This window comes from Octodon degus, unplaced genomic scaffold, assembly GCF_000260255.1.
Source record: "Octodon degus isolate 3935 unplaced genomic scaffold, OctDeg1.0 scaffold00002, whole genome shotgun sequence".
Classification (NCBI taxonomy): Eukaryota; Metazoa; Chordata; class Mammalia; order Rodentia; family Octodontidae; genus Octodon; species Octodon degus.
In genome coordinates, this window is record NW_004524578.1 from 23,667,543 (window position 1) to 23,683,790 (window position 16,248).

A 16,248-nucleotide genomic window follows, 5' to 3' on the forward strand; every position below is an offset into this window, starting at 1 on the left:
GCTGCCCCGCGGCCCCGCGCTCCGTTCATCCGCGCCCCGCGCGCGTCCCCGGCGGCCCCACTCAGCAGGTCCCTGCGGCGCTGAGGACGCCCGCCCGGGCCCCGGCTCCTGCCATCTTCGTCGCCCGCCACTAACTTCCGAGCGCACAGGAGAGCTGGAAGGAAGGGCGGGACGAGGCCTCGGAGCGCGCCCGCCTCCGCCCGCTGTCCCCAAGCGCGGCCCGGCACTGCCGCTGCTCCTCTCCGCGCGCCGCGCCCCGGAGCCTATAGAAATCTTTTGTGTGGCGTCACCGCCTTTCGTTTAAATCCCGCTTCCTCTTCTCGCCCTTCCTCCGCCCCCTCACCGCTCCCGGATGCTTGCGCGAGGCGCTGCTCCTCCCCCGGGAAGCGGGTGGCCTGAAGGACGCCGCCGCCCCGCCCGACGCACCGCAACCCGGTCCGGGCCTCCAGCGGTGCCCGGCGAAGGAGCTGGGCTCTGCGCCCTCGGGGACCCTGGCGCAGCCGCCAGTCGGCCTTACGTAAGCTCTGTTCGGCCCTGGAACTGGGCTGCGGTGACCCGCGACCCGGGTGGAGGGCGGTGGCCGCTCCACACCGTACCCTGGCGACCCGCTGGGACTTGGTTGGCCTTCCGAGCTTCCCGCCCTTTATGGTGCCAGGTCTCTGCTTGCCTGGGTCTTGATGGGCTGTGTAGGGTGAAGAATGAGGGAAACAGCGCTGGATCTGGGTTCAGGGCGGGGTGGGGGAGGTGGTGGGGAGTTTGGGGCGGATGCCCAGTGTCCTCCGTTAAACTGTAGAGTCAGGTAGCGGCGCGGGCTTTGAACCACACTTCCTGAGGCTAGTCTTTATGAATCGTGTGACCTTGTACTAGTTCTCTCCAAGTGTCCGTGACCGCGGAGTCGCAGAGTGCCCCTCTGGGCCCGGAGCAGCCGCCTTGACCAGCAGGTTGCCTCCTCCTAACTTCATCTGTGTAGCAGCCATTGTTAGAAAAGAGAAAACCCCTTTGGAAGTAAACATTATAGCCTCCCTTTTAGACGGGGATGAGTTTCAGATTCCTTGGGAGACTTTGAAAGGTCTGGAGACAAAAGAATCCCATCCAGCCCGGCGCCCTTAGACCGAGTTCTCTCAGAATGGGCTGGCTGCTAACTTCCTCTGCGCAGGCCTGGCCTGAGGACTCCTGAAACTGGTGGCGGGGTCGCACTCCTGTGACTCCAGGCTCCCATTTCTCAGCTGGGCTTCGTGCTAGGGCGACCTTCAGGAATGAGTGGACCAACATTCTACTGTCCTTAGGGATACCCAGGAATCTACCTGAAGCAACTTTCTTTGCAAAGTGAAGTGATAAGTTGGGTGACTTTCTAGACAAGTTGTAGTTCTATAGAGTTAAACACCCCCCCCCTTTTTTTTTTTTACAACAGAACAGCGGGACAAATCAGAGATCCATGGCAACCCAGGAACAGCGCCTAAGTCCTTAGCTCCAAATTCCTGTTAGGGACAAGGCAGCCCTTCCTCCCCTTCCCTAGTTCCTCCATGACACTGCTCTGGGATTCAATTTTTTTTTTTTTTTTCCCAAAGCCCCTTGGAGCCCTGTCTCCCTTTCTGCAGGTTGATTTGCAAGTGTTGCTGGCAGCGGCTGACCCTAGCAAGGAACTGTGTTGCCTACATACAGCTCCAGCTCTATCCTACAGGATTTCATTTAGGTTTCACAATTGTAGGAAGTGCTTCCCAACCCTCCTTGCTTTATTTTTAGGTAGGGAGCTCCCATGGAACTGATCCTTCCAGGTGCTACCTCCACCAGCCTCACTTCTGCCCTTCTTCATTCACTCCACAAACATCTGGAGCATCTGCCATCTGTACTCAGCCCCAGAATTACATATGAAGTAATATGAGACCTCTCCCTGTGAAATTTACCTCCAAGAAGGGCAGCAATCCATAAACAAGTAGGCAAGATTGCACACTGTACAATGAAGGCGAAGACACTGCAGCAGATATACTGGTTTGCAAATACTTCTATAGTCATTGGTCATGTGATTCATCCTGACCATGAAAAGGTCAGTGGAAGGGATGCCAGTGCCTCCAGGCTGAAGCAGTAGAAGCCAGCATGACGTTCTTTACTTTTTTTTGGCGCCGTGCTGGAACTACAAGGAGGCTGGTGTGGTTGGAGGAGCTGCCACAACTCCATCTGGAGCCACACTGGGTGTGTGCTGTGCGCACCAAGTGAATTGTTGTGTGAAGCCACTGAGATGTGAGCATTCTGTATTGTAGCATAATTTAGTATAATTTGAGAATAGAAGAGGGCTTGTTTATTATGTCTGTTCTTAGAGTCACTGGGTTATAGCTCTGTAGAGAGCTCTAGCCCTTCTTTTCTCTTTTAAAATTAAAAAAGATACCATGCAAAGCATTTGCTATGGTATTAGCCTCCCCATTAATATACTGAAGATGAATCGCCAAGTGTCACTAGTGCCTCTGGAGGTGCTGAAAACTTAAGAGTGGGGCCCGCATAAATGCGTTCATTTATGATCCCTGGCCCTAGACTCATCTTCAGTGCTGGATGGAGGCCCACACTTGGTAGATTTCAGTAAGATGCAAAAGAATAAGATTTGAAGAGAACTGGGTAAGGGTTTGGCCAGAGGTTGGGAGTGGCTCACCCTCTTAACCTGTCCTAGAAGGGGCATCTACCAGTTAGGTTCAGACAGGTATATGAACACAATCCTCCACTCCTTCTATCCCCCAGCACCCACCTTTCTGCTTTCTGACTCCATGAATCTGTCCTCAATACCTCATTTAAGTGCAGTCATATCTGCCCTTTGTGACTAGCTCATTTCTTTCACCTTGCATAATGTCTTCAAGGTTCATCTCTACTGTAGTATGTGTCAGGATTTCCTTCCTGTATAATATTCTATTATATATGCTCTGTGTCTTAATACCCATCTTTTGCACTGAACCCAGATTTTATGGACCAACTACCAGGCTGTACTAGGCATACACCGCCACCTGGTGGTCATTCTTTTCCTTACCGCACCTCTCTACCCTTGTGGCTCTTTTGTTTTTGTTCTCCCCGGGCTATTTCAGTCTGGAGGATCTCCTGTACCTATCCAAACATCACCCTTTGTTACCTTCCTTTCCATATCTCTTCGGTATCTGGGGAATGTATTCCTACCCCTATTCCTGTTTTAGTCTGCCCCATAAGTATAGCTAGGACTCCCTGGTTTGCTCTGGTCACTCCCCTTAACTGGTGACCTGCTTTCTGATATATTTTGGTCCCATCCAAGAGCATGCATGGGGCAGGACCTCACCCACCAGCAGCCCTGTCTCCTCCCCGTTTCCATAGTCAGCTGCTGCCTCCTTATCCAGCTGGAGGTAGGATAAACAGAGGAGGTTTATGTGTGGAACTAGTCATCTCTTACCAGGAACACCTGAGAATTCAGGTCCTAAGACTTGGGGAAGCAGAAGTTTTCCTCTTGTTTACCAGCACACCTTTACATGGAGGTGAAGGTTGCATGCACAGATTAATAAGTTCTTCGTCAACCATTCTCTGGTGGCCAGTGATCTCTGGATATAGTTTCCATTTTTCAGAGTGTTGGAGAAGAGAAATGAGTAAGATGATTCAGGTCCTCTACACTCTGAACACAATTATCCTGACCATGTTTTGATCTTGAGAAGTGTATTCCATGGGCAATAACCAGAGTGGAAAGATTTATTGCCACTTGGAATGTCTGGACCCCTGACATTTCCTTTCCATCCCCTTGTGTCAGTTGATGCTGTGCACAGATCTTCAGTGTCACCACTGGCATCCTGCATTTGTAAGCAATGATGTAACTGTCCCTACAACCCTGTTATTTCTTGGGGAGAAGGACTTAAGCCAGATGTGATGGTGCAGGCCTCTAAGCCCAGCACTTGGGAGACTGAGGCAGGAGGATCCTGAGTTTGAGGCCAGCCTGGACTACATAGTGAGACCTTGTCTCAAAAAAACAAGAAAGGAGAGGAATTTGACCCACTGGTAACCCTTTCACATCTAAGGCATTGGGCATTGCAGTGTTTATAAAATACATTCATTAAACCTCTGCTACTACAAAAAAGTGTCTTTTTATTGAACTAGAATCTAGATGTTCACAACTTTTACTCAGCCATAATCAGAAAGGAATGGACCATAGGATATAGCAGTGCAGGCCCAGTCTGCATGTGGGTTGTCATGGTCTTAACTGAATCACCTCCATCCGCAACCCTCTCCTGAACCCTCCCCCTAGATCTTTCCACCATTCACCTGTCAAAGGCATGAGAGCCTTACAGTCTTAGGGATTTGTAATTGTGCCTTCCTAGATTTTCTGCATGTTGAATGTCACTCTTGCCTGATTTCATAGAGTGCTAGAAACTCTTCCTTCAACCTCTTGTGGAGGACACAAACCAGGATGGCCCAGATTAGGATACTAACTAGATCTGAGAAGTAGTTTTCCCCTCTGTGGTCTCTGCACTGCTTAGAGGTGATGTCAATATTAATCCTATACAGAGTACTTCACTCATTAGCCCAGACACACCACAGTGAGGGAAACACACTAAAGAAAACCTCATAGTCCCTTATACCTGGGCACGGATATTTGTCCTGCAGCTGTACTGTACTGATTATGTGGCCTCAGGTGAATTATACAATTCCCAAACAGGACTTTCTCCTAAAATGAGGGTATCACATCATGATCATGCCGTTTCAAGAGGGTATGATGGTGCACACCTATAATCCCAACACAGGAGACTGAGGTAGGAGCACTGCCATGAGTTCAAGGCCAGCCTGAAGTACAGTGAGACCCTGTCTCAAAAAAAAAAAAAATCATCTCTCCAGGGCCTGTGAACTGCACTGTATTTGCTCCATGTAGTTTACTTCCTCTGCTACTCAAATCTCCAAGAGCAAGGACCACAGTTGTTCTATTCATTTTCGTATCAGTGCTTCTCTTGGTTCCTGGTTTAGGGTAGGATGTTAAAAATACATTCCTCCAGAATTGAACTGAATCATGATCCAAAACACTGAAATGTAGTTAACATATCAAAGTGTTGAGAAGACCCTGGTTCCAGATGTTTTCACATCAGTGGATTCTAAACCAAGAGGTTTTTTTTTTTTTTTTTTTTTTTCCTTAGATGAAAATCAGTAAGCTTGGAACGTTTTGTCCAATCCCCACAGCTTCTGTAAAACACAAAGTGACTTTATTCTCTAACTAGAGCATGTGGGCCAAGAGTTGCCGTACTTTTGCACCTTAACTTGGCCGCTGGTGGAATGAGTTACCAGGGCGACCCCTCCCAACAGCACATGATCTGCACAGCTGCACATGTTTTTTAGCATGACTGCACCAGGACAGCGCTCCAAGCCACTGGGTGGAGCAGTGTGCCCTTGGGACAAAGCTCATGACATTTCCCCTATGATTTCAGAAAGAAAAGGAAAGAAAAAATTTCTTTTCCCTATGAGCTGTTTCTGTTTGGTGTCAATAGGAAACCACATAATGTTTACATATATGCAGGCAGGAATATGTAGAATATCTGTTACCATTGCAGTAAAAGACCAATGGCATCAATCTTCATGTAATTTCCATCTGTATCCTTTTCCCTTCGTGACAAACAATACCACTAAGACTGTATTAAAGAGCTATACGACTTCTCAGCTTCTCTTGGAGAGTCAAGTTCTAGCTAGTGAGATCAGAATGCTGTTTGTAGCCTCCAAGAGGGATGCTTAAAAGAAGTTGATCCCATCGGGAAGTGTGCTCCGCTTGGCTTGGCTTCTTTTTTCTTCAAGATGAAGGTCACACAGGTGGTTGGAGCTCAAGTAGTCGTCCTGGAACTTGTGACCATCAACCTTACATGCTGATTCCACCTGCTGCTTCAAGAGAAATATTGGCCACAAAAAGATGCTATCTTGTTTGAACTTTTAAAAAAAGCAGTGTTGTTCTGTGAAGCCTATTAGTCACAGCCACACAAAGCATGAAGAAAGGTTTATTGCTGCTGTTTAGTTGTAACAATAGAAACTGATGAACTGCTCATGATGGTGCAACAACACTGAATAAGACTATGTAGCTACACAAAGAATCAAACTTAGTCCTACTGGGAAACTCAGTACAATGCATAGAGCAGCAGCCACAAACACAAATGTGACCAGCTGGTAGCTGTGGTCAGTGCACAGCAGAGTTGTGGGAACTGTAGCTTGTAATGTTTGAGTATTTGACAGCACCGAGTGTTTATGTCTTGTCATGTAGTTAAAAATGTAAAATAAATCAGCATGGCCACTATGTAAAACTCCCGGGATTTCAAAGCATCTCTTACAGCACATTTTAGAGATTAAAAAGTAGCACGATTCAGCCTTAAAAACGACTTATTAGAACCCAAGTATTAGGCTGTAATCAGAAAAGACAGGCTGAAGTTGTTTCAAACAAATGAAAATTGGTAATTAAAATCGAGAGCCTGTCTGAGTTCGGGGTGGCGGCTATACTGACAACTCGGTACCCCGCGCCATCTGTCACGTGCAGGACGGAGAAGGGCCCGTTTGTGATGCTCTGCACGAGCTGCTGTCCCGCCGCTGACTTCTAAGTGGCTATTCTCAGCAGCTGCAGCAGGAGGCCTTGGTGAGGGCAGAACCCCAAAGGGCTTTATCAGCGCTGAGGCGGCTTCCAGAATCACGTCCTGCGCCAACTCCACCAGCAAAAACACTAAGGCCTCTCCCGGCAGCTCCTGAGGCCCTGCGGGTACTTGCGGACCCAACTGGTGAGAGAGAAAAAGTCAGCCCGAGGATGGAAAGCGCAGCGCATACTCCACAGCCATCCTACGGGGTGAAACGCCGACCCAGTGGAACGCCCTGCCCCGCCCAGGAGAAAGCCCGCGGGGCGGGGCTCTGGCTGGGCGGGGTTTCCGGGGGGTGGAGGGACGGGGACGGGGCTGGGGCCGATTGGCGAATGACTGCTGGTGGGCGGGGAAGGGGCGGGGATTCTGGAAGGGGGCTGCAGAAACGAGAACGGGGCGGGGACCGATAGGGGACTGGGGGCGGGGCCAGCAGGGCACGGGCCGCAGGGGCGGAGCCCACACTAGGTACTTGGGGCGGGGCCGGAAACCGGGGTGGGCACGAGAGACAGGGACCGGAAGCTGGGGGCGGCCTGGGAGCCAGAGGCATACCCGAAAACCGGGTGGGCGGGGTCGTGAAGCCCGGCCAGGCTCCAGAGGACTCCGACGGGGCCGGAAGAAGGGGGCGGGCAAGCGAGCCCGGGGGCGGGGCCGGAAGCTGCTGCTGGCCCGGCATCCTGCGCTGCGCGGCGCTGCACAGCGAAGATGGCGGCCTCCAGGTGGGTGCGTGCGGCTTTGCTCCTGCTCTGTGCCTCTGACCTACTGCTGCTGCCTCCAGCTGTGGTTTGTGCGGCCGAAGGCCCGGCCGGGAAGCCCGGCGAGACCACCCCGCCTCCGCAGAAGAAGAAGAAGGACATTCGCGACTACAACGATGCGGACATGGCGCGTCTCCTGGAACAGTGGGAGGTCCGCTGCTCGCGCTCGCTCTCCGGGTTCTTTCACCCCCCTTACCCTCTCTGTGTCGGGGCTCTCTGATTCCTGACCTCCCTTGCTGTTCATCCTTACCGCTGCTGCATGCGAGCACCGTCAGCCCTCGCAGCAGCCCCGGCTGCCCAAACCCTGCAGTCGCCTCCCGGGGCTCATTCTCCTGCCCTATTTTCTCTCGTTCCCCAGTCTCACAGATAGCCACGCAGTTCAGCGTGCTGTTGGCCTCTGCCTGTGATGGTGACCCTTGAGCCCAGAACGGGGGGAGGAGCCCTTTCCTACTCCATTCCTGAAGAGCCTTTTCTTTCTCCAGTCCTGTGTGTTCCGGAGAGAATGGGTGGGTGAGTGGGTTGTGGTGGTGGTTTTCTTTAAAGAGAATTGCCTCGGCTTTGTTAGTTACCCTGTTCTCGAAATCAGGTGACTTTTTTCGAAACTTTTGTTTAGAGAGCCAATGATTTGTTCTGGTGAGAGTAAAGTTTGCTGGTTTGGTACTTGAATGCACTGAAGTGCAATTACAGGGAGTGTGAATAAACTTCAAAAGTTCGCTAACCGAAACTATCGCTGCCTCTTCCCCTTCGTGTTAGTATTGTCTTAGTAGAAATGTACAGGTGGCTGAGCAGAGCCAGAAACTTCGGTTCCACTTACCATTACCTTGGCCGATCATGTCTCCCATATGTTGATTTCCCTATCTGGAAAACGAGGTTTTACTGACTGTCTTCTCAGATTCCTTCTAAAGCTTTTTTGTTTTTGTATTTAGTACAGGATCTACAGGGGCTCACTACAAAGGTTGGACTCGTAGTGAACCTCCTGTTCTGCAACCTTCCAAGTGCTGGGATTACAGGCGCGTGCCACCACGCCCTGTCTCATTAGATGTCTCAGCACACCCCAGGGGCGGGGCCAGCACCGCAGGCCAGGAATTGGAACCCCTGGCCTTTGCATCTACCTAAGCAGGAGCTAAAGCTGATGTTTTGTCACTGTGTATTTATCTCCTGTTATCTCTGGGAGTGTTATAGGAAGAGGGCAAAGACCAAGCATGAGTTGAATACCACCTAAGGCATCTTTGCTGGAAGAACCCACACGCACTTTTTCATGCGTAGGGCTGGAATGATTGGAGTAGCTTTGAGTGTAGGTGTACCACTGTTAAAGAGGGCCCTGTCCCATTCTTCTCTCCTTTTCAGTCTCCCTGTCTTTTTCTCAACACTAGCAAAAAAAAAAAAAAAGGAACCTTTTATCTGCCAAAGTGAGAACTCCTGCCCTGGAGCTACTCAGATTGAGGTAAATAAAGAGGGTGCTGTAGAGACCAACAAAGGAACCGTCAGAGTAGTGGGTAACAAAAATAACCATAGTATTCAATACAAAATAGCTAAACGCTATGAAAATAAAGTTCTGAGGAAAACTGAGGAGGGCAAGGAGGAAGTGGCTCTTGGGGTACAGGGGGCAGGATGTCATTCTATAGTCCATGCTGGTGTTGAACTCCCAACATAGACAAGGTTGACCTCAAAATCATACTGATCTTCTTGCTTCCTCTCCCCCCCCCCTTTTTGGAATTACAGGTATGTGCCACCACCATGCCCAGCCTACAAGTGACATTTTAGATAGACCAGGGAAAATGAGGGGGCAGTAAGATTGGTTAGAGAAAATGTGCAAGAAGGGGATATCTAACAGCAGCATGAGAAGACGAAATGTTGGAGCCGAGGAAATAGTGCAGAGATTAACAACGTAGGCACAGGGGTTGGACTGCCTGCATTCATGCTTCTTAAATATGTGAATCTGCACTGGTGAAGAACCTCTCTGAACTTTAGTTTGCTTGTGTGCAAATGGAAGGTGTTACTAATGCCCACCCTAAAGTAGCTGTAAGAATTAACCAAGAGAAGGACAAGAGCTTAGAGGCGTGATCTCATTGATCAGTATATAGTTACCTGTATGTTAGAGTACTAGGCTGTTTATTTTTAATCATCTGCAACCTTATCTTAAAACACCTGCAGATTTTTGAGTACCTGTCTATATGCAGGCATAATTCTTTTTTTTTTTTTTTTCTTGTTTTGGTACCTGGAATTGAACTCAGAACTTGCACTTAGGCAGCTGCTTGTGCCGCTGAGCTGTATCCCCAGCACTGCAAGCATAAACTTTATAGCTGAAATAACAGGTGGGGTTTTTTTGCTACAGTTTTTCGCTTTATAGCTGTTTCCCCAAAATTACTGCAGTGTCTTCCTAGTTGTATTGTTAAACAGCTTCAGAGTATCCCCTAGAAAGGATGCCCCAGCTATTGAAAGTTTTTGAGTAACAGAGTGTTCTGGGAATTTAAGGTGTTGCAGCTACTTTTTAACTCAGGATGATTTCCATAAGACTGCTGTTGGAGGCCAGGTTATTGGACCTAATAAGTGGGCTTATCCGGTGCTGCCTTTGTCATTAAATCCCTGAAACCTCAGGGAAGTCACAATGTTGACACTCTTCTTGTAGGTGTGGCCAAAGGCCACACAGTTTAAGAGCTGTAGGAAGGAGCTAAGTCCTCACTCCTCTGACTGCAAGGCCCATGTCTGTCTGCTTGATGGTGTAGAATTGAGGACAAAGTTGGCAGGATGTGTGTGACTACTTGAGATCAGGTCTGCTGGTTTTGCTTATCCTTTTTTAGAGGAGGCAGGTCTGAGGAGTGAGGGATGTCACCAGCTGGTTACATAGTTGGTGGGAAGGGCTGAGACAGGCTTCCAGGTCATGTGTCAGTGTGGATTTCCTTCAGACTGGGCATTAAAATTCTTTCCTTCTCATCTTTAATTAAAATCAGCAACACGCTACATTGTAGTTGATATCATCAGCCTTGGACCCCAGAGAGATGTCAAAAGAATCAAGAGCCAAAAGGGGTCTTGTTTTCTGTAGGTTGGCTTTTTGGTAACAATTTTGTGGAGAAATAATTCACACAACATATATACTTAATCTGACCATCTCAGTGATTTTTACTCCATTCAGAGTTCTACAACTGTTGCAGAGTCACTTTTGAACATTTCATCTCTTGAAAAAGAAATCCTCAGTCGCTCCAGTTTGCTTTTAACAGTTTGAGAGTGTGGTGAATACAGACTTGGATGACTGGAACCTAAGTGTTTTGAACTTTTTTTGTCTATTTGATGATTTTTGTTGTTTATTAGTTGGTGTTCCACTGTTTCATTTGTTTGCCTCAGCATCAACTTGCTCATCTTACTTTACTGGGGGAATTAGAAGTCACTACTGTTAGTAGACTTGATCATGAGCGCTGCTTCAGGTTGATGTCTTGTCATTTTGATATATTACATGATTCATTGAGCCCTTTTTTGCTGTCTGGTACAGGAAGATATTCTGGGCACATCTTCCATTTTCCTTGCTGTAATTAACATTTTCTCCCCACTTTGAAATTTTTTTTATCCACATACCCATCTGCCTACCTGTCTGTTAACACTGAATTTCTGTGGTGCCTTTAGTTTATCCTAAGCCACAAGGCATATCCTCGCTCCTGTCCTATTTGTGGCTTCTCTAAGACTGAGTAACCTGGCTCGCTTGTCCCTAGTATGTCTGCATCTTCAGTTGGTCCTAGAATTGATGGAAGGTGATGTGAGAATCGCTAGCACATAGCACTGCAAGAAACAAATGCACTGACTACAGTTAAATATTTGTGCACAGTGAATTGCAGATTTTAGGTATATAGTGGGAGTTTTGATGAATGGATACATTTATGTAATGCACGCTCTGATGAATTACGGAGCATGCCATCAGCCCAGCAAGTTCCTATACCCACCTCACGTCCACTCCCAGCGGCATTCACTGTGGTCTTTTCTGTTTCCCTGCCTTATGACTGCTGGAACCTTGCAGGGATTGTGCCCAGCTTTGGTCACTTAGTATTTCTGAGATTGGTGTGTGTCTCAGTATTTGTTCTGTATTGCTAGGTAGCCTGTTGTATAAAGATACTGGAATGTGGCCATTTTTATAATCACATTGGGTAGATTCTTTGAGAATAAAAAGCTGTGGGATCCTTTTCGTGAGGCTCTCGGGTGGCCTTGGGCTGATGATGGGCGTAGATACTGCCAGAAACGTAGGCTCTGCTCCCAAGTGAAAGGAAAATCCTGGGGCGGTAGGGTAGACACCTGCCCTGTTGTCTGTTCGTGTGTGCTAATTGCAAAGTGAGGTTCTAATGAACAGTTTGATGCTTTTTCTCATCTTGCCAGAGAGATGATGACATAGAAGAGGGAGATCTTCCGGAGCACAAGAGACCCCCAGCACCTGTTGACTTCTCCAAGATAGATCCGGGCAAGCCTGAGAGCATCCTGAAGATGACAAAGAAAGGGAAGACACTCATGATGTTCGTCACTGTATCTGGGAGCCCCACAGAAAAGGAGACTGAGGAGATCACAAGCTTGTGGCAGGGCAGCCTGTTTAATGCCAACTATGACGTGCAGAGGTAAAGGCTGGATGGAGCTCTTTGTGAGGCTGCACTGCGGGGACCTTAGCGCATTCATCAATCAATCTACCAGTTGCACCCATCCTTGTAGCTTTTAGATCATATGAATGCACAACTGTGTAGCTTAGCCTGAGTGGGGTCAGATGTGAGAGGTTGGCACTTGGTTGCTGTGGACATTGCTGCTCAGCAGGGGCTACCTCTGAGTGTCATGGTGTTTACACATGGAACTTGCAACATGTCACTAACAGATGACTAATTTATTATGCAGTGGCCATTTACACAGCTTAGTTGGTCCTGAAGTTCCACTTGAAAGCATCTTCCCTTAACCAGTTGTAAGATTTGGGGTTTTGCATATACCATATCCTAATTAAGGAACTGAGACAGTGCTATGGTTGTAGAAAGGCTCTACATTCACAGAAAGCTTTTGTTAGTTTATGCAGAAGCTTAGAGTAAACCTGTTGTGATGACTGGTCACTGTGGAGGGGTGGGGGCAAGTGTGGCATCCCCTGAAAGTGGAAGGACTGTGCGTGTCACCTGTGCTGGTGGTCCGCCAGGCCTCATTCTGTTTTCCCGCTCCTGGGCCTGCTGAGTGTGAACAGGCTGGGCTGCTTGCCAGGAATTGCAGTTGGGGCTTCTGTCAAGTTGCCCAGTGTCCTCTCGGGCCTTGAGGGCATCTTACTACAAACTGTCCTGAGTCAGTGGTTTTTAGCCTTTAGCAGCAGAGCCTTTTGTCAAATAAGTAACTGGAACATAAACTAGATAGAAATGAAAGAGATACTTCAGAATATAAAACACGTACAGGTAGACACCAGCTCACCCTCACTCCAGCTGCCTCCACAGTGCTCACAGAGCATGCCCAGTGCCCACTAAGTGGAAGCGTCCTCTTACACTGCAGAGCAGCATCTGCTGTGATCCTAGTGGGAGTCTGATAGTTCAGCAAGCTGGTATTTTTACATGGTAAATGTCTATAGCTATGAGGTCCTGAAAATGCTTTTTTTTTTTTTTTTTTTTTTTTTTTTCCTATATTCATAAGGAATTTTCAGTGAACTTTTTTTCTGGTTAAGTAGTACAGAATCACCTTGACCCGTTAGCACTTTACTAGTTTGTGATAATCGTGTGGTTGCTTCTAGGTTCATCGTGGGCTCAGATCGGGCCATCTTCATGCTGCGAGACGGGAGCTATGCCTGGGAGATCAAGGACTTCTTGGTCAGTCAGGACAGGTGTGCTGATGTCACTCTGGAGGGGCAGGTGTACCCTGGCAAAGGAGGAGGAAGCAAAGAGAAAAATAAAACAAAGCAAGAGAAGGGAAAAAAGAAGGCAGGGGATTCAAGATCACAGGCCTCAAAGGAAGACAGCCGAGCTGGAAGAGAAGAACTGTGACAGCCACTCCCCTTGGAGCAGAAGGACAAGGGAGCCTGGCTGGTTTCATGGGCAGGGTGGGTGCTGCATATTTGGTGATGTTCTTAAGTCTTCTGGAAAGGGTCTGCCATGCAACCAGTCTGACCGGTACAGAAGTTACTGTTGTGAAGCCTTCAGGGATGAAGGTTTTCTGATTAATAGCAGACGCTGCCAAGTTTACACCTTCTCCAGAGTTGCCAGCCTGGACCCCCGACTTGTCGCTTCCCCAACAGACCTGATGGGTCATTGTCCTCACCTCACTGCTCTGTTCTGTTGGGCTGTGCCTGCTTCTGATTTTCTCCTAACCAAAAGACAGCAGGTTCTGATCCAACAGGCTTTTTAATACTTGGCTTCACTGGGTCACTGTTGAGCTGCAGCAGATTGCTTAGATCACAGTGAAGGTAGGGTGAGCCGTGGTACTGCTGTGTCACCAGGGAACTGGGCGCCCCAGCTGTGCAGGACACAGAGGTACGGGAGTGGTGCCACTTGACTCTGAGTCTTTACTTGAGATATCCCTGACTGAAGTCCCTGTCCTCAGCTGGAAGGAACTCTTGCTACCCTGTGGCTTTGTTGAGGACAGTGAGATCATTGTCAGATGTGCAGACTGGATGGACCAGCAGAGCCCTGAGCAGGCATGATGGAGACATGACAACTTCACGTGTTCTAGACATTTCCTTTGATAAGTGCCTACGCTTGTGCTTTTTGTGATACTAATGAGATGTGCTGCTGTTCATGTCTGAATTGTTACCCTTTGCATCATGGAGTCACTCTGAATAAGGACATTTATGTGCAGATGTCATTTTTAGGAATTTAAATTCTTTGAAGAAAAATATCAGTTGGGGTTTTAATACATTAAAAATAGCACATGTACATGTATGTGGTTAGGAAACGTCACTATTGAAGGAAGTGTCGTACAAAGCGGAAACTGTGGCCCTGCCCTGTCATCAGTCTTTTGTCCCTTGTCCCTGTGGAGCCACTGCCCCTAATTTGTTTCAAAAAACATACTCATCAGCTTGCAGTGATGTGCTCTTAACGTTGCGCGTCAACCACCCCAGACTGGTTGCTGTGCCACCGCTCCCCTCTCCTCTGGCACACTGCCTTACAGGCTGAGGCTTGTGCAGCCCAGGCCCAGGCGGTCCTCCCTGGGTGTTTTTTACTTCTGCATTTTGAGCCTGGGAAAATGGAGCTGGAGCAACAGCAGTCACCTTGCTGTTTGAGGGTGGTGCTGACACGCAGAACGGAAAGCAGGTGCAGTCCTGGCCCTGGTGTCCTACAGGGTCTGAAATAAGCGCTGTCCCCTCAGTTTTTAGAGTATTTCGCTGGGTTTTATAGCAGTAACAGTCCAGGATAGAGTCCGTGCTGATAGTTGTGTTAACGAAGCAGAAAGGAGCAGGGCTTCCCGCTGTCCCGCAGTGGTTCCTGCATCAGCGCCTCTCTGTCCCTGCTTCCTGCTTCCAGGGTCTAAGTGTCTACTGGGACAGCCAGGAATAGCTATGCTGTCCTAGAACTTTGGCTGCTTGCCCACGACAGGAGTAGTGGGGCAGAGTCACGTGTGAGAGGTCAGAGAGGACCCACAGAGGTGTAGGAACTGGGGGAATGGAGAAGTGAGCCAAGGGGAGCAGCCTGCAAAGGCTCTGGGCCTGGAGCCACTGAGAAGGCAGCTGAGGCAGAGCCAAGCTCAGGAGGCGGGCGCACACGGGGGAGCGGCTAGGAATGGGGGCCTAACCATGAGAGGCAGTCAGGAGTGTCTCAGTAATTCAGGCCAGGGAAGCAGGGGAGTGAGGTCTGAGCTATCCATGGAGGGACGCTGGGGTTTACACTTTGGGGCTAATACACTGCTGCAGTGAATGGTTTTTACACAGCATTCCAGTGAGTTTTTATATCTGACAGCTACTGTTAAGGAAAACTTAGTTTGGTATGTATCTCCATGCTGCTTTCCCAGGTGCTCTTGTGAGCCAGCCCTGAGACCGAGCTTGCCAGGTCAGTGGGCCAGAAAACCGCACCTTTGCCCCAGGGACTGGCAGAGCCCACAGGGCAAGTGAGGTGCCAGAAGTCATGTGTGCCAGCGTAGCATAGCTGTGGAGGTTCAGTGCTTCCTGCTCTAGCTGCCTACTGATACCCAGGGGAGTAGATGCCCTGTCCCCTGAGCCCGGGCTTCTCTGCAGATGAGAGAGCAAGAGTCGGGTTTCTGATGAGTCGGTCGTCACACTCTTGTCTAGGAATGGGGGCCTAGTAAGTTTGGGGGATGTCGTCAGTTACGAAACATGGCACCTTGACTAGATACGCGCATCTCTCCATGGTCCTTTCTCCCCAGATTCTCTGCTGTTTTTTCTTTTTGTGTTTACAGGGAAAAATTTGAGAGCTCTGAGCTATCACCCAAGCCCAGGATCTCAGAAAGTTGCCCAGGCTGTCCTTAAACAGGGTCCTCCTGTCTCAGCCTCATAAACCGGGATTACAGGTTTGGGCCACCACCCTTGGCTAACCCTGTGGCTTTTGATGGTTGTGGGGGTTTTTTGATGGCTGGCCCATCCTGCCTTGGGCGCAGGGCTGGTGTGTCATGTGCAGGGATCAAACAGTGGACCCTGTGCTTGCCTAAGCAGACACTTGAAACCACTGAGCTATCTTGCCAGCTCTGATTGTGCTTTTTTTTTTAAATCTGGTTTCCATTTTAGGGGGCTCTTTTTGCGACAGGGTTTCACTTTACAGTTCAGGCTGGCCTTGAACTCACTTTGTAGCCCAGGCTGGCCTCAAACTAGGAGCAACCCTCCTGCCTCAGTCTCCAGAGTGCTGGGGTTACAGGCATGTGCCACCATGCCTGACCTGGTTTCCTTAAACATTCAGCTGCTCTCTTTTGTAATTAAATCTGTGTAATATGAGTTCAGGACCGGTTAAGGTGACAGTTTGCAAACCTCTGTCACC

At 48.9% G+C, this 16,248-nt stretch overlaps 1 protein-coding gene across 1 annotated transcript; it reads left to right on the top strand.

The window, feature by feature from the left end:
- The first annotated feature begins 7,236 nt into the window (after positions 1–7,236).
- Mesd (mesoderm development LRP chaperone) lies at positions 7,237–14,107 on the top strand. The gene is made up of 3 exons (XM_004623341.2): positions 7,237–7,490; positions 11,699–11,931; positions 13,062–14,107. The coding sequence occupies exons 1-3, from the start codon at positions 7,290–7,292 to the stop codon at positions 13,309–13,311; spliced, it is 684 nt and encodes a 227-aa protein (XP_004623398.1). The 5' UTR covers positions 7,237–7,289; the 3' UTR covers positions 13,312–14,107.
- The last annotated feature ends 2,141 nt before the right edge of the window (positions 14,108–16,248 follow it).